The sequence below is a fragment of the Microtus oregoni genome, unplaced genomic scaffold (assembly GCF_018167655.1).
Source record: "Microtus oregoni isolate MIOR12 unplaced genomic scaffold, Mior012 000004F_ref0000308, whole genome shotgun sequence".
Lineage (NCBI taxonomy): Eukaryota > Metazoa > Chordata > Mammalia > Rodentia > Cricetidae > Microtus > Microtus oregoni.
Genome location: NW_024543063.1, coordinates 48,728,889 through 48,747,672, shown reverse-complemented (window position 1 = coordinate 48,747,672; position 18,784 = coordinate 48,728,889). Strand labels below are relative to the sequence as shown.

Sequence of the window (18,784 nt, the reverse complement as noted above, 5' to 3'; positions counted from 1 at the left end):
TGCTCCAGCTGGTCTGGAACTTGCTATGTAGACCATGCTGGCCTTGAATTTCAGCAATTCTCATGCCTTTGCCTCCTGGGGGCTTAGATTATGGGAACACACCACCACACCTGCCCGAAGAACTCTTTGTTTTTTCAAGACAAGTTTTCTCTGTGTAACCACCCTGGCTGTCCCAGAACTCACTCTGTAGACCAGGCTGACCTCAGACTCACAGAGATCCACCAGCCTCTGCCTCCCGAGTGCTGGGATTAAAGGTTTGCGCCACCACCACCGCCAGGCTATGAAAACTTAAAAAAAAATTATTTATTTTTATGTATGAGTCTACATAAGTTTATGTGCATCACATGAGTGCAGGTGTCCTTGGAGACTAGAGGACTTGAGTTACAGGTGGTTGTGAACCACCTGATATGGGTACTGGGAATAAAACCCATGGCCTGTGCAAGAGCAGTAAGCACTCTCAACTGCTGAACTACTTCTACAGCTCCACAAATAACTTTTAATGCAGAGAGAGACTCAAGATATATAAAGTGAATTTTAAGTAGCTTTCAAGGTTTGGCAGTAAAAATAACCAAATAAATGCTAAATGAGACAAAATGCTTGTGGAAAACACAAGTTCACAACCTGTAATAAACAACAGAGTAGCTCCATTGATATTAGTAATCTCCAGGTGACACTAATGAGACCCCACTGCACTTTCTTAACCTGAAGGTATTAGTTTCCTAGGATTAGAAGAAAATGATAACACTCTTGAAATCTCTCTGATAAATTTGGAATGATGAAAAGTGAAAAACACTAACCTTACAGTTAAATTAAAATTACACAATCAATCAATCAATCAATCAGTATGTGTGGAAGTCAGAGGTCAATGTTGGGTTTCTTCCTTTTATTGCTTGCCACCTAAATCTTGTAGACAGGTTCTCTAGCTGAACCTGAAACTCACCTATTGGCAGGACTGGATCTGCCTGTCTCCGCCATGCCAGCACTAAACTACAGATGTACCCCCATGTCCCGCATTTATGTGATGCTAGAGATCCAAACTCAGGTCCCCGCGCTTGTACAGCAAGCACTTCAGCTGACTCATCTCCCATTCCTTAGCATTCTATAAGCTAACTTACTAAGGATTTTTATTTTAAAAGAGAAACTTAATTTACTCCATTTGTCTCTTTAATTCTTATTGTTTAAAATTCAGTAGTTATGAGCAGAAGCCTTCTATAATGTCTCTTTGAAGTACTTGTATACAGAATAACTTTCTTGAAATTTGAACCAGATATAACAAGCATTTCTAGATGTCTTGCATTTGAATCTAAGTCCTGTGATTTCTAAATGATAATTAACACAATCAAAGGACATAATATCTATAAAACACCTAACATGTATCTGATGTTTAATAAATGTCAGGGTTCAATTCCTAGCACCTACACAGTGGCTTACAAGCCTCTACAACTCCAGTTTTAGGAGATCTGGCATCGTCTTTGGCCTCCATGAACACTACATACACTTGGTGCACATACATACATGCAGGCAAATAATCATACACATAAAATCAAAATAAAATCTACAAAGCCAGTTAAAAATAAATAAATAAAAAGGAATGCCTATTTCCTAGAGAGAATTCCCCAGGTGGCAGGCAGCAAGTAAACAAACACCATAGAGAGGAAAAGGTTGTCTCTTCTCAGTAGGTATAATCTCATATAAGACAAGGGCTATCACTTTAACTAATTAATGAGAACAGTCATTGATCTGCTCTCTTTTTAGAAATATGTAGGATTTAAGCTTATTTAAAAATTAAATATATTCACTTAGTCCTTCAGAGGCAGTAGACACTTTACTAAGTTGTCTTCTTCTACGGGGGGTCAGCAAAATTTCTGAAAAATATAGAAAACATTTAGTATACTTAGGATATCAATCTAAGTAGTCATATATCAATTCTATTATAGTATGATACGTCTTATCCTCTTCTAGTGGGAATCCTTAAGTGAACTAGAAGTAATTTTGTTTTTTATTATATTTCCTACTGTGTGTAAGTGTTTTGCCTGCATGTGTGTATGCATACTACATGTGTGCCTGAAAAGGGTGTTTGATTCCCTGGAGCTGGAATTACAGATGGTTGTGATGCTGAGACTGAATGAACCTGGATCATCTGTAAGAGCAGTTAACTGCTCTTAACTGCTGAGCCATCTCCCCAGACTGACTTTTTGGGGGTTTGGGGTTTGAAACAGGGTTTCTCAGTGTTGCCCTAGCTGTCTAAGAACTAGCTATGTAAAACAGGCTGTCCTTGAACTCAGGGATCTGCCTAACTCTGCTTCCCAAGTACTGAAAATAAAAGACATGTGCCACCACACCTAGATCTCTTTTTGTTTTTTGAGGCAGAGTATCAGAAAGATCAGGGTGGTCCCAAACTCTGTATAGTTAAGGCTGGCCCTGAATTCCTGATTCTCTTGCCTCTACGTCCCAAAGGCTGAGAATACAGGTGTGTGCCACCATACCCAGTTTACAGAGAATCTTTAAGTCATTAAAGACTAAATCTACTCTAGTATATCTTAAGTTATTGGTAATATAGAGATAGGTTTTTCTTTCCAACAGTATTTTACACTCTCTAGTCAATATACCTAATACTTTAGATAGTTCAGAATGTGTAGCCATAATTACAGTTAAAGTTGCTAAATTAATTACCTTTGTCACAGATAAGTGCTTTCCTTAATTCACTTTTATATTTATCTTCAGCTTCCATAATGATTTTATGATAATCACATTGGTATGTACAAGAGTGCAAAAGCTTGCTAAAATTTCGACTGTTGAGTAATTTTCTTACCGCTATGCAACCTGAAAGAAAACAAATTAAGTTGACATATAGATATTCTAAAATTATATACCAATAACGCTGTGAAAGTAGACACCATGCCAGGTGGTGGTAGCGTAGGCCTTTAATCCCAGCACTCGGGAGGTAGAGGCAGGCGAATCTCTACCAGCCTGGTCTACAAGAGCTAGTTCCAGGACAGGCACCAAAGCTACAGAGAAACCCTGTCTTGAACCCCCCTCCCCCCAAAAAAAGAAAGTAGACAATCTCTAAGATGATAAACTGAAGTAAAATTAGAAATGTATGAAGTATTTAAAGAAACCCCAACTCATCTCAGAGAGTAAAAAAATAAATAAATACAAAGAAATAAGAGGTTACAATCACTAAGAAAAGAAGCATCCAACTCATTGTGGCAACACATGCCTACAATCGAAGGTTCCTAGGAGGCCAGGGCAGGAGGGTAAGAGGTTTCCAAGTTCAATGCTGGCTTGGGCAATTTTGTGAAAACTAGTCTCAAAACAAACAAACAAAAAACAACAAAACAAAAAAACTCAAAAATACAAAACAAGACAAAAAATTAAAGGGCTACTACAGGTCAGTGTACAGTGCTTGCTTGTCTAGCATGTGCAAAGCCCTAGGTTTAGTTCTGAAAAAGAAAAAGGGCTAAGGAAAGAAACACAAGAAAGAAAAAAGAAAGGCCGGGCGGTGGTGGCGCACACCTTTAATCCCAGCACTCGGGAGGCAGAGGCAGGCGGATCTCTGTGAGTTCGAGGCCAGCCTGGACTACAAGAGCTAGTTCCAGGACAGGAACCAAAAAGCTACGGAGAAACCCTGTCTCGAAAAACAAAAAATAAAAATAAAAAAAAAGAAAAAGAAAAAAGAAAGAAAGAGTTTACAATTATATTAAACAGAGAAGAGAGGATATGGGATTTGTATATGGTTATACATTAGCTTCAGAGTAACAGATCAAAGTCTTCATCTAAAATACAATACTGATGTTCTGAGCTGAACTTGAAACCTCAGTTTTCTCTATAGAACAGTGAACATGAAGAAAGGAGGAATCTGGGCAGTGGTGGTGCATGCCTTTAATCTTAGTACTCAGGAGGTAGAGGCAAGCAGACTATGTTGGGGCCAGCCTCGTCTAAAGAGCTAGTTCCAGGACAGACAGCTAGGACTGTTACACAGAGAAACCCTGCTTGAAAAAAAAAAGAGAATAAAAGAGAAAATTGTAGGATGTGAAGAGAAAAGTTTAGATCAGAGCAATAAAATCTTATAGAAAAAATCAGTAGAGGGGCATGGGACACTAGGAACATTAATAAATTTACTAGCAATATAAAATATATATGGAATACTTAATTCCTTTTTAGAGCATAATATAAAATAAATATTTTTCTATTCTCTGAAAACATATTTATCTTGCTCATTTAAAGTTATAGACAGTGTTGTGATATAAACAACAATAATAGACATAGTAATTGCATTTACTCATGTGGACATGATCTAATGCAAAACAGACGATATTGATTTGAATGCTTTCAAATTTCAGATTGTCATATATTCAAGAGATGAAATTAAATCATAAGGCAGAAGTGTTAAAAATTACAGTAAGTAGCAGATACAGATTCAATTATAAAATTATTATAATTAAAAGATATTCACCTGAGCATTTATGTTTCAACATTCTGGAAGACTTGTCAGTTGCTTGAAAACCAACTTCTTTATCTATTATGTCTAAACACAATGTAAATGGATCTGAAAAAATGCAAAACATTGATTTTTTTTGTTTAATGAAAAGGTTCTGAAATTTATGTTTATTAAACATTAGATTTCCATACATTTTCTCTCAGGACTACATATCTAGTCATCTTAGTGGATAAAGAGAAAGATTCTGGGTAAGAATACATGGTAATGGGCCGGGCGGTGGTGGTGCACGCCTTTAATCCCAGCACTCGGGAGGCAGAGGCAGGCGGATCTCTGTGAGTTCGAGGCCAGCCTGGTCTACAAGAGCTAGTTCCAGGACAGGAACCAAAAGCTACGGAGAAACCCTGTCTCGAAAAATCAAAAAAAAAAAAAAAAAGAATACATGGTAATAAAGGCCAGAGACAAAAGTGTGGCTTACACAGAACAGATATACTAACTTACATTTGAGTTTCAGTCATCCAAATACCTATTTTCTTGAAATACCAAAGAAGAAACATTTTAAATCATACCTGTTACTGGTACCTGCTGCTTTCTATTTTTGACAATGTGAATCGGATGTTTAACAACATGGTCACTAAAAGAAAATGAATACTACATTAATAGAAATAAAGATTCTGTGGCGTCGGGGAAATTTTAAATAGTATTGTGGTTCTGAATGTCTGGCAGGCAGATGGAGCTGTTTCCAAAACCTACTACTATAATCTGAATGTCAAGTGTGCCCCCCAAAGTCCATCATTCAAGCCCGGATCCTCAGCTTGGTACTATTGGGAGACTTTGAGATCTTTAGGAAGTGGGGCCGTATACAAGGTCTTAAAGTCACCATCTGTATATTCTTGAAGGGGACTGTACCACCCTGCATTGTCCTATTTCTTCTGTTTCTGTTAGCTCATGAGAGAAGTAGTCTGCTCCAACAGATGTACAACCCTCTATGTTGTCCCTGCTAGAGACCCCAAAGCAAAGGGCACTTAGCCCACCATGTCAGACTGTAACTTCCCAAACCATGAGTCAAAATAAACCTATTCTCTATAACAGTTAATTGCCTCAGGTATTGTGTAATAATGGCAGAAAGCTGACTACCACACCAACAAATTTGGCTAATGGCAGAAAGCTGACTACCACACCAACAAATTTGGCTAAAGTAGGGTCTGCAATAGTCAGTGTCTTATTTGTAGAAGTAAAGACTCCAGAGAGTAAAAACATTGATTAAAAGAAGATATAAGCAAAATATTATTTTTTAAAAAAATCACTAACAGAGGGCTAGGGATGTAGCTCCCCTCCCTCTAAAAAAACAAAACAAAACAAAAAACCCAAGTTTCCTATATCCCCATCTGACCTTAAACTTGCTCTGTAAAAAGGGTGACTTTGAAATTTTTTTAAATTAATTAATTTATTAATAATTTCCACCTCCTCCCACTTCTCTCCCCCTCCCCCTCCAGTCCTAAGAGAAGTCAGGGTGCCCTGCCCTGTGGGAAATCCAAGGCCCTCCCCACTCCATCCAAGTCTAGGAAGGTGAGTATCCAAACAGACTAGGCTCCCAAAAAGCCAGTACATGCTGTAGAATCAAAACCCAGTGCCATTATCATTGGCGTCTCAGTCAGCCCTCATTGTCAGCCACATTCAGAGAGTCTGGTTTGATCACATGCTTGTTCAGTCCCAGTCCAGCTGGCCTTGGTGACAAACTAATCAAATGGACTTTGAAATGTTTTATCCTTCTACCTCTACCTCTCAAGTGCTGAAATTATGTGTTAACACCCTCACTTTATGTGGTAAAGGACACACACCTGTTTGATTCCTAGCATATGACAAAGTATTTAAGTGGGAGAAATGGATCAATGAATAATAGTCTGAGTTCTAAAAAAAGAATATGGAAAAAAAATTTAAAAGAAGAAAAGATGAACTAGGGATGTAACTCAGCTGGTAAAGTGTCTGCCTAGCATTTGTGAAGCCCTGGGTTCAATCCCTAGTATTATAGAGGGATAAAAAAAATTCAAAGTCACCCTCTAATACAGAGTGAGTTTAAGGACAGTCTGGGAATACAGACTTGATTTCAAGAACAAAAAAAGAGTAGGAAGAGGAAGAAGATGAAGAAATGAAGGCCAAAAGGGAGAGAACAAAATCAGTGGGAGAAGAACACAGAGGACAGGATAGCAAACAATAATCTAACAATAATCACTGTCATTATCTGTGATAGTTCGAATGCAATTGGCCCCCATAAGCTCATAGGGAGTGACACTATTAGGAAGCATGACCTTGTTGGAATGAGTGTGGACTTACGGGAGACGTGTCATTGTGGGGGTGGACTTTGTGGTCTCCTTTGCTCAAGCTATATTCAGTGTGGTACACAGCGGCTTCTGCTGCCTGCAGATCCAGCACCATGTCTGCCTGCATGCTGCCATATCCCACCATAATGGACTAAACCTCTGAACTGTAAGCTGGACCAATTAAATGTTTTCCTTCATAAGAGTTGCTGTGGTCATGGTGTCTCTTTACAACAACAGAAACCCTAACTAAGACAATAGCCATTTGTAAACTGGGCATAGGACATATACCTCTAATCCCAGCACTTGGGAGACTGAAATAGGAGTGTCATGAATTGTAGGTCAACCTGATCTAATCTCAGAAAAACAAAAAAAAAATCCATATATGGAACCATACATTTGTGTCTGGCAAATAAATCGTTGATGGGGCTGGAAAGATAGCTCAGTGGTTAAGTAGTCCATTTCCAGAGGACCCAGGTTCAATTTCTGGCACCTACAGGGTAGCTCACAGTAATCTGTGACTCAGGTCCCAGGGTATCTGACACCCTTTTCTGGCCTCTCTGCAGGCCCCAAACATGCATACAGTACATAGCCATACATGCAGGCAAATATCCATACACAGAAAATAAAATGAAAATAAATAAATATAATATTTAAAAGAGAAAAAAAAGATATGGCAAGGTATTTTGTGTTTTGACACAGTCTCACACAGCCCACGCTGGCTCTCGACTTGTAGTTGAAGATGGTTCTGAGATCCTGATCTCCCTACCTTCACTTCGAGTGCTGTATTATGGGCATGTGTCATTATGACTACTGAATGCAGTACTGGGAATTAAACCCATGGCTTTGTGCACACTAGGCACAAACTACCAACTTAACTAACCCTTTATTCATAACTAACCCTTTTGTCATAACTAACCCTTTTATGGGGACCAATTTCACACTACCACAGATATTAACAATGATTATTGGTTTAGTATTTTGGTTTTGTTTGTTGTTCGTTTAGTTTTTTGGAAACAGAGTTTCTCTGTATAGTTTTGGAGACTGTCCAGGAACTCGCTCTACAGACCAGACTGGCCTCTAACTCACAGAGATCCACCTGCGTCTGTCTCCTGAATCCTGGGATTAAAGGTATGTGCCACCACCACCTGGCCAACAATGATTATTGTTAATCTCTAGCCCTGTGTAAATCTATGTTTTGCTTTCTAAAAGCTACATTAACAAAAAAAAATAATACTGAAATCCTACTTAAAAAATTTGGAGACTTTGAGTTGTTTTTTGTTATTAAGAATTTTATTAATTTTTTTGTGAATACTAAATTTCAAGTTATGTTTGGTGGATTGGGTAGGAGGTACAAGACAAATACAAGTATGAGATTCTCTCCTCTATCTCTTGTATTCTTTTGTTTGTACTTGCATTTGTGGTTCCTGATCATTTATATAGCTTGCACAGTCTTATAAAACCCAGGACCACCAGCCCAGGAAAAGCAAAACTCACAATGAGCTAGGCCCTGTCCCATAAACCACTGAATTCGGGACCACGAGGCGTGCATCCACCCACTGAGACAGAGGAGCTGATCTACGGGGAGCTCACCAAGGCCAGCTGGACTGTGACCGAAAAAGCATGGGATAAAACCGGACTCTCTGAACATGGCGAACAATGAGGGCTGATGAGACACCAAGGACAATGGCAGGGGGTTTTGATCCTACTTAATGTGCTGGCTTTGTGGGAGCCTGGACAGTTTGGATGTTCACCTTCCTAGATATGGACGGAGAGGACCTAGGACTTAACACAGGGCAGGGAACCCGGACTGCTCTGTGGACTGGAGAGGGAGAGGGAGAGGAGTGGGGGGAGGGGGAGAAGGGTGGGAGGAGGGGAAGGGAAATGGGAGGCTGGGAGGAGGTGGAAACTTGTTTTTTGTTTATGTTTTTTTTTCTTCTTTTCGCAATAAAAAAAAAAAAAGTCCTATAGGCTTCCATACAGCCCCGATCTTATCGAGGAATTTCTTTAATTGAGATTCCTCCCTCACGTATGACTTTAGCTTATGTCAAGTTGGCATAAAACTATCCAACACAACTTCAGGAACTTGGGACATAATTCAGTTGGTAGAATGCATGCCTAAAATGCATTGAAGCCCTGGCTTTGATCACTAGAATCATATAAACTTGGGGTATTAGTACACATAAAGGTAACTTCAAGGTCATCATCGGTTATACAGGTTGTTGAAGGTGTTCTTTTGTATTCATGAGACCCTGTTTCAAAAAAGAAAATAAGCAAAAATGTCTTCATGGGCTCCCCACATCGTGTGGGTTAAACTTCCATATTCTGAGAACAACATGCAAAGCCCTTGATAAATTAGCATCCATACCTCCTCATTCAAATTATTTAAAAAAAAAAAACTTTAGAACACTGGACAATGGTGGTGTACACCTTTAGTTCCAGCACTCAGGAGGCAGAAGTAGCTGATCTCTGTGAGTCTGAGGCCAGTCTAGTCTACAGAGTTCTAGGACAGACAGAGCTTTTACACAAAGAAACCTTGTCTCAAAAAAGAAAACAAACAACAATGCAACCTTTAGAGCTGGGGATGTAGCTCAGTTGGTATTTATCCAGCGTCGACTGGTCATGGGTTCAATCCCCAGCACTGTAAAACCTGGGTGTGGTCATACTTGCCTGCAATATCAGCACTTGGGAGGTAGAAGTAAGAGGATCAGAATTTCAAGGTCATTCTCAGCTAGACACAAGTTTGGGATATAGGAGATCCTGTCTCAACTGTTTTCCTCTCCCATTCGTGCTCATGGCAAGCAACCCTAATGAAAGACGGTGAGGCACACAAGCACATACACTGTAAGGCCTGGGAGTAGGAAGGGCACTTACTAGGAAGAAAAAAGGGATTGGCAGAGGATAAGAATACTGTGAAAGGGAAACAAGATAAGGTACATTTTATATGTATGAAATTGTAAAAGGATAAATACATTTCAAAAAAAGGAAACAAAGAGAATTCCTACATTAGACTCCTCCCACTACCAGGTTTACCATTCCTATATCCACGGTCCTTAACAACATGGCACACAATATATACTTATTGAATAAATAAGCACTATAATCATTAACTATACCTTGATTGAGAAACAGAATCCTTTTGATTAAAAGTCATCTTTTGATTTAAGTTTTGGGTGCAGCTTGAAGTGGCTTTATGTAAACTCTTATTTTGCATTCTCTCCCTGTAGCAAGGATTAAGGGGATTTGTGTTCTTTTTCAGAGTCTTCATTTGGTTTTCGTTTGCACAGGTTTTAGATGTGATGCCATCGGACTTAGAACTGTGAAGCTGGCTAGACTGGTTTGTATCCTTATTTTCTGCTTTGGTACCTCTAATACTATCTGCACAGAGACGTTTCAAACTGTTCTGTATTTTTATTTTCATAGATGAGGCATTATCCTTGTATTGGTCACTTTGTAATTTCTCCTACAATATAAAAAATAGCAAGTAAATAATTTCAATACAATCATTTCTTTATAATATGCTTTACATTTCCTTTAAGTAATTTATAAAAATTTTATGATTTTTAATATAACATTTACAATAAAAGGAATAACTTACATTAGGAAGAGAAAGAAAATTGTTTATTGTTTTTTGGGTTTTTTTTCAAGACAAGGTTTCTCTGTAGCTTTGGAACCTGTCCTGGAACCAGCTCTTGTAGACCAGGTTGGCCTCAAACTCACAGAGATCTGCCTGCCTCTGTCTCTCAAGTGCTAGGATTAAAGGTGTGCCCCACCACCACCCGGCTTAAAAAAATTGATTTAATAATTGATATTAGGATACTTGAGAAGCTACCCAGGGGGAAATGTAGCTATATGATAGTTTCACAACAATAAGATAAAAGTGAACCAAATATTTTTAAAATGTTAAATGAAATTATATAGGCCCAGGGAGATGGCTAGGTGGGTAAAGGTGCTTGGTGCCAAGTTTGACAACATAAGTGTGATTCCCAAGACCCACAAGTTGTCTTTGTGCTTGTGTGAGACACACACACATAAATAAATAAATAAATAAATAAATAGGGGTTAAAAAAGAAAGTATAGGGTGGGGGACTGGGTCAAAGGACTGGGAGGGGAGGATGTGGGGGGAGATGTAAAATAAATTGATAAATTAGAAAAGAGGAAAGTATATCCATTATAAAAGAAACTATTCTCAAGGGGTAGAAGACCTTTCTAAATAGCAAACAATAACTATATCACAAAAAACCTAATATGCTTGATCATATAAAATAACTTTGAAAGCTCTCCTAGAGACAAAGGACAATGAAGGAAAATGAACTAAGAGGGGGAAATGGGCAAGAAGCAAAACCAATGGCAACCAAAACATGGAAAATCATATATAAATCATGTACTATATCAGAGAATAATTCCCCCTGCCCAAGACAGGATTTCTTTGTGTAGCCTTGGCTGTCAAGGAACTTGCTCTGAAAACTATCCTGCTCTGTGATCTCTGGGATTAAAGGCGTACACCACCACATCTGGCTAACTCTTAAATGACACTAATAAAAAACACCTACCTAAGAAAAAGATCAACAATCATATGGGAAGATAAGCAAAGGAGATAAACAGCTCATTAGAAAAGAAACATGAGCAGTTCTTAAACATATAAAAAACTTCTCTACCTAATTGTAATAAGATAAATAACTATTGAAACTACACTGCAACATCTTCCTTCTCTACCAAGACATATTCAAGGCATGTGGAGCAACAGACAGTGTAAGCATTGCTGGCTAGAGTGTATACATGTATCCAGGACTAAATAACTAGCCCTGGCTAGTCTAGAACTTGCTATATCAACCAAGCTGGCCTCAAATTCATAGAGATACTCCTGCCTCTGCCTCCAGAGAGGGATTAAAGGTAAACATTCCCATGCCCAGTCTTTAAATATTTGCTTTGCTTTATTTCTGTTTCGACAACTTTTATAAAACTTGTATGTATAAGAAAAATCCAACGGATAACTTTTATGTTGTGAAATATTAAAGATGTGCTACATTTGTTTATGCTGTAGAACATTTGTTTAATGATAAAGATATGCTTTTTTATGTTGTATTTAACTCTGTGAAGCTGTGTTATTTTGCCTGTCTAAAACACTTAATTCAAAAATAAAGAGCTGAACAGCCAATAGGTAGTCAGGAGAAAGGATAGGCAGGGTTGTCAGGCAGAGAGAATAAATAGAAGGAGAAATCTGGGATAAGAAGATCGAGGAATGAGAAAAAAAGTGAAGAAGAGAGGACACCAGGGGCCAGCCACCCAGCTACATAGCAAGCCACAGAATAAAAAGTAAAGAAAGTTCTATAGAATAGAGAAAGATAAAAGCCCAGAGGCAAAAAGTAAACAGGAGTCCTTTCTTCCCTAAGTTGTTTTGGCCATGGTGTTTAATCATAGTAATAGTAACCGTAAGGCTATTCTCAGAATGTATTCATCATTCTAAACTGAAACTTGTGTCCATTAAATAACTCCTAACTCTTTTATCTGCTAGCCCTGGTAGCCATTCTCCTACTTTCTGTCCCTACAGTGATTTTATGTATATAGTATAAGTACATATTACATATTTTTCTTTTTTGAAATTTTGATGATCAGACCCAGGGCTTTGTTTGCATGCCATTGCTGTTCTACTGCTGTGCTACATTCCCAGCTTTCATAACACACTACACATATGCACGCATGCACACATGCACAAGTCCACACACAGATAAACATTCACACGGAAAAGCACTCACATACCTCATATAGTTGTTTGAGCCTTGCTTGCATTTCTTATGAAGTAGAATAGCTGGATCATAGTCTAGTGTAATTCTTTGTTTAGTTTTTTTAGGGAACTGCCACTTTGCTTTCCATAGCATATACACCATTTTACAGTCTCATTAATACTGCACACGAGTTCCTTCTTCTTTATATCTTGCCAAAACTTAATTTCCATTTTTAAAATTATCATCTTGTTTTTTTTTTTTCTTTTTGGGTTTTTCGAGACAGGGTTTCTCTGTGGTTTTGGAGCCTGTCCTGGAACTAGCTCTGTAGACCAGGCTGGTCTCGAACTCACAGAGATCCGCCTGCCTCTGCCTCCCAAGTGCTGGGATTAAAGGCGTGCGCCACCACCGCCCGGCTTAAAATTATCATCTTAATTGATGTAAATCAGTATCATTTTTGCATTTCTTTAATGATGCTGAACATTTGTTCATATGCAAGTTATTTTCTTTGAAGAAATGTCCCATTTTGAACTTTTTTCTGTCTTTTTGAGTTCAAGTGAGATATTTCTTTAGCATACACTTATAGGTTCTTTTTGTATCTTTCATAGCTTAATTTTCATTTGTTTTATTCTTTTGATGGCGTTTACTCTTCTACATCTTTCTGAGAAAGAGCATATTGGATGTAATGCTTTTTTGAGAACACACAAATCTAAGAAATATTTTTATTTTTATAATTAATTGATAATTTCCTGGGCATGGTACTCTAGATTTTTTAAAAATCACCTTCCCTTAATATATTGAAGGGGTTGCAGCAGTCAAGCAACTCAGCCTAGCTCTGTTGTCAGTAACTTGAGCAGCTCTCTGTTCTTAGTAACCACTCAGGCAAAGTTCATTCTTGACTAAGCCACAGAAAACAATTTCAGAGTCAGACTTCAGAGTCAGAAGCAGAATTAGTTATCTTATTAAGGATTTATGTTTATGCCAGGTGGTGTTGGCACACCCTGTAATTCCAGCCCTCATGGGGCAGATATCTGTGAGTTTGAGCACAGTGTGGTCTGCAGAGGAAGTTCCAGGAGATCCAGAGTCCAGAGCGGTTACACAGAGAAACGTTGTAACTCTGTCTCAACAAAAAGAAAGAATTACAACAGGGACAGATGCTAGGGAAAAGATAGTATACACTGAAGGCATGTTGGCTTCTCAAGGTATATTTATGGCTTTCTAATTTACACTGCTCAAAGCACAAAATTTACAAGATATAAACATTAAGCAAAGTTTAAAATTTGAGTAAAAAATAGAAGATGGTTTACTTAGTTCTGTTATCGTAGAGAATGTCCTACACCTGTAATCCCAGAACTGAGGTGGGGGCAGGAGACCAGGAGTTAAAGGCTAGCATTGGCTATATAGCAAAATTCAAGGCTAGCCTGGGCTACATGAGATCTGTGGTGAGCTGTTTACAGGCATCAGAGGTGTGAGTGACCATACCCAACTATGTTAGAGTTCCAAGGTGTATGTGTGGTGGTCAAAGGACAACTTTGTAGAGCTGATTCTACCTTTATGTGAGCTCTGACGATTGAGCTCAGGTCATCAGCCTTGCTTGACAAACTGTCTCTACCTGCTAAACCATCTCATTGGACTATGTTGGAGTTTCTTCAGTCATGGCCATCAGGCCAAACAAACTAGATTCTAGAGTGAAAAATGTGTATCCTTCACTCTCCCTTTTTCATGTGCCCTTAATTTATCTTCTTCTGTCCTGCTTCATTTCTCCATTGTGTTACAACTTTCGATGTTATTCTTCATGTCCAAAGCCATTCTGATTCCTTGGTGTGACATAGTTTCTCTTAAGTGGAAGTCTATATAATTCTAATCCCCAGCGTTTTAAATTTCACTTTGATATATCTTTTAAGGGTTTATATCTTAGGTAATCAGTTTTGGATGCCCCTCTGCATGCTGTGAATATTTTTTTGTCATCGGTTAATAAAGAAGTTGATTTGGCCAATAGCCAGGAGTCAAGGGAGATGCCAGCAGTCATCAGAGTAGCAAGATGTGATAAGTCACAAGAGTTGTGGTAAAATATAGAATAAGAGAAATGGGTTAATTTGAAAGAGCTAGTTAGTAATAAGCCTTAACCATTGGCCAAACAATTATAATTAGTATAAGCCTCTGAATGTTTATTTGGGAACTGGTGGGCAGGAGAGAAACCTCCATTTACACTCTTGTAACCTTGGAACCTTGCGTTGCCATGACAATGGATCAACTCCCTACTGCTTACCCTAGAAATGTGCTTTTGACCAATGAGAGATAACTAATGTTTTATTATTGCTCTAAGCCTCCTCGGGGAGAGGGAGTTTTTAGGCTAGAGGGAGAAGAAGCTAGGAGAAATTAGAATTAGGACAGGAGACTTATAGAAGCAGAACAATAAAGAGATTGATTTGAAAAAGCATGGAGTGAGAGAATTCGTTCTTTCACCCTCAGATAGCCTAATAAAAAAGTGCCTTTCTCTTGCTGTAGCATCCAGTTTGAACCCTGAAGAGAATCTTGGGGCTGAACTGTAAAGATTTAATATCACATAATTGTGTATTTAAAAAATGATTGAAATGAAGCCAGGCAAGGTGCTCATGCCTATAATCCCAGTACTTGGGATTAAGAAGCAGGAAGATTGCTACAAGAAAAAAATCAGCCTGATCACCAGGTTCCAGGCAAGCAAGGGCTACAAAATAAGACCTAGTCTCAAAAAAGTTAAAAAAAGTTTGAGATTAAATATTGTTATATATTTTATCACAACTTAAAAGAACAAATAGTGTAGTTAGTTTAAACCCACTATATTAGGTAACAAATGAATAGAATAAAAATACATCTCAAACTGTCAATGGCTCAGTCAGTAAAGTACCTGCTTTTGAAAGCATGGGGATTGGAATTTAGATCCCTGAAACCCCATAAAAATCTAGGGATTAGTGGTGCACACCTGTAATCCAGGTGGGATAGAAGCAGATCCCTGGAAGCTTTCAAGCTAGCTATTGTGGTGTATGTGGTAAAGTTCCAAGCCAAAGTGAAACTGTTTCAAACAAAACATGGAAAGCACCTGAGGACTAACACCTAAGGGTATCCTCTGACTTCCATAGGCTTATCTTATACATGTGCACTCTCCCCCAACAATGTGTGTGGAGAGAGGTAAGTCCAGAGTGAATGTGTATTGTTGACATGGGCACAGCTATGTCAAGGACCCAATGCCTTAGACCCATGGAAGCAAAGCCTTCCCTGGTTGAGGCTCAGAGGAATTGGCAAAACCCAAATATTGACACAGAGACTTATATTAATTATGAAAGCTTAACCTTTAGCTTAGGCTTGTCTCAACTAGCTTTTTTTTTCTAAATATAACTTAACTTTTTAAAAAAGATTTATTACAACATTTGGCCTCCATGTATGCATGCAGGCCAGAAGAAGGTACCAGATCTCATTACAGATGGTTGTGAATTACCATGTGGTTGCTGGGAACTGAACTCAGGATCTCTGGAAGAGCACTCAGTGCTCTTAACCTCTGCTGAGCCATCTCTCCAGCCCTCAACTAGCTTTTATAACTTAAATTAACCCATTTGTATTAATCTACGTTCTATCATGTGGCATTACGTTTCTTCCATCTTGTACCTCCTGTTTTCTCTCCATGTCTCCTGGTTTCTCCTGCATGCCTTGATTCCTCCTCCTCTTCCTTTCTTTTCCTAGAAACCCTGCCTAAACCTGCTGCCTAGCTATTAGCCATTCAGCTTTTTATTATATCAATCATAGCAATATATCTTCACACAGTATACAAATATCCCATAATAATTTACTATGCTATACTTTTATCATTATTTTAGTATATTCCTTTTATTTAATAAAAAAGAAATAAAAATTAAAGTTTATTATAAAACAGTTCACTGTTTTAGTCAGCAGTAATCTCTTATGTACCCCCCCATTTTGTAAAAATTGATTTGTTTTGAATTAAAGTATATGAGTGTTTTGCCTGCATGTGTGTATGTTCACTACATGCATATCTGGTAACTGTGAAGGCCAGAAGAGAGTGTAGGATTCCCTGGAACTAGAGCTACAGATGGTTGCTAGCCACTGCATGTGTGCTAAGAACTGAACCCAGGTCTCCTCCATGAGCAACAAATGCTCTTAACCACTAAGACCCTGTCCACGCCCCCATTCTTCTTAAATGTATTGTATCTCTTGACCTTTACCGTCTTACTGTGATGCCTGTACAATGATGGAATTATCTACAGATGCATTTGTCAGACCATACTCCTGCCATTTAGACATAAGACCATGTATGTGTCTGGGAGTGGGGAAGAGGGAATAAAATTAGATTGTTTCTTTTGAAAAATTGTTGAACTATTATTCAGATGTTAGATTTCTTAGTTTTATCATTTATGTAGCTAGTCTTTCCTGTTTCCATTTCTACATTAGAAAAATATTCTTTAGGGGCTAGAAAGGTGACTCCGTGTTTAAGAAAGCTTGTTGCTGAAAATAGAGGACAATGAGGACTACTGAGAACTCAAGAACAATAGCAATGGGTTTTTGATCCTACTGCACGTACTGGCTTTGTAGGAGCCTAGGCAGTTTGGATGCTCACCTTTCTAGACCTGGATGGAGGTGGGTGGTCCTTGGACTTCCCACAGGTCAGGGAACCCTGATTGCTCTTCGAGCTGATGAGGGAGGGGGGCTTGATCGGGGGAGGGGGAGGGAAATGGGAGGCGGTGGCGGGGAGGAGGCAGAAATCTTTAATAAATAAATAAATAAAATTTGAAAAAAACAATAAAAAAAAAAAAGAAAGCTTGTTGCTCTTCTCGAGAACCTGAGTTTAGTTCCCAGAACCCACACTGGGTAGTTCACAATCACCTGTAGTTCCAGTTCCAGGGGATCTGCTCCTAATTCTGGCCTCCACAGGTATTCACATATGTGCACACTCACACACACTCACTCACACACACACACATACACACACACACACACACATCCCTTTAAAAATCATTTGGGAGAGCTAGAAAAATGGCTCAAGAGTCAAGAGCAGTAATTGCTCTATCAGATAACCTAGGTTCGATTCCCTGATGGCTCACAACTTGAACTCCAGTTTCCAGATCTGATGCCCTCTTCTGGCCTTTTGGGTACTACGCAAGCATATAGTACAAGGACATAAATGCAGGTAAGATACCCATGCATATTAAATTAAAATAAAATAAATCATTTAGGAGCTGAAGAGATGGCTCCGTGGTTAAGAGAACATACTACTCTTGCAGTTGGGTTCAGTTTCTAGCACGCACATCAAGTGGCTCATGACTACCTGTAAGCCTAACTCCAGGATATCCGACACCCTCTTCTGTTTTCTTAGGGCTCCCTTAAGTGTGTGGTGTGCATATACACATAAATAAAAGTAAAAATAAAAGAAATAGAATATGAAGAGATGACTCAATAGTTAGGAATTTACAGACTATGAGCTAAAATACAAGCACCCATGTCAGGCAGCTCACAACCACCTATAACTCCAGCTCCAGGGGATCTAGTGTCCTCTTCTGACCCCTTCAGGCATTTGGAGACACACACACACACAGAATTTATTTTAATAATAAAGAAAAAAGTGCAAAAAGTTGTTCTATGTCCAGTGTTGAGTTCTTTAAGTACTACTGTTAAAATTTACATTAAACATTTTAAAAAATAACTGGAGAAAAACATTTTTAATGCCAACTTCTACTGTTTTAAAGTATTTGCCAAAGTTCTGTGAAATGAATTCTGTGAAATGGATAAAACCAACCTCTTTTTCTTCTCTTTCAAATTGTTTTATTCTGCATATAATTTCCTTTGCTGTCTTCCAGTGCTCTTCATGATTCTCTTTTTCATTTATGTCCTTTTGTTGGTTGGCTTCATTTTCATCAAAAGAAATGTCTTGTAGACTTAGAGAGAATTTCTCAGCTTTGTAATATGGGATGCAGGGAGAGGGAGAAATAGGGAAAAGAGAATATTGAGTTTATCATTACTAGAAATGTTATTGTCACACTTAAAGGACAACTACATATTCCACCCCATCCCATCTTTAATTTGTATATCCATATACAATAACTGGTACTGAAATAAGTGGAAAAAAGGCATAGCAGATGCCTAGGACTTAGTAAAAAATTAGACTATTTCTCATAGTTTTAGAAAATAACACATGAAAATGTTATTCTAGATACAAGGTTACTGGCTTTAAAGTAGTTTATTTGGAATACAAGAGTTAAAGTCAGAGTTAGTCATATGCTAAGCATATACTCTATTACTGAACTACATCTCTAGCC

At 38.4% G+C, this 18,784-nt stretch overlaps 1 protein-coding gene across 1 annotated transcript in view; it reads right to left on the bottom strand.

Moving 5' to 3' along the window:
• The window catches only part of Terb1 (telomere repeat binding bouquet formation protein 1), a 42,192-nt gene that overhangs the window by 3,557 nt on the left and 19,851 nt on the right, over nucleotides 1-18,784 (bottom strand). The window contains exons 9-14 of the mRNA XM_041650734.1: nucleotides 18,265-18,422; nucleotides 9,873-10,219; nucleotides 5,008-5,072; nucleotides 4,457-4,549; nucleotides 2,674-2,823; nucleotides 1,800-1,865 (exon numbers count right to left, since the gene is read on the bottom strand). Coding sequence (XP_041506668.1) covers nucleotides 1,800-1,865; nucleotides 2,674-2,823; nucleotides 4,457-4,549; nucleotides 5,008-5,072; nucleotides 9,873-10,219; nucleotides 18,265-18,422 — 879 coding nt within the window. The remainder of the gene's footprint in view (nucleotides 1-1,799; nucleotides 1,866-2,673; nucleotides 2,824-4,456; nucleotides 4,550-5,007; nucleotides 5,073-9,872; nucleotides 10,220-18,264; nucleotides 18,423-18,784) is intronic.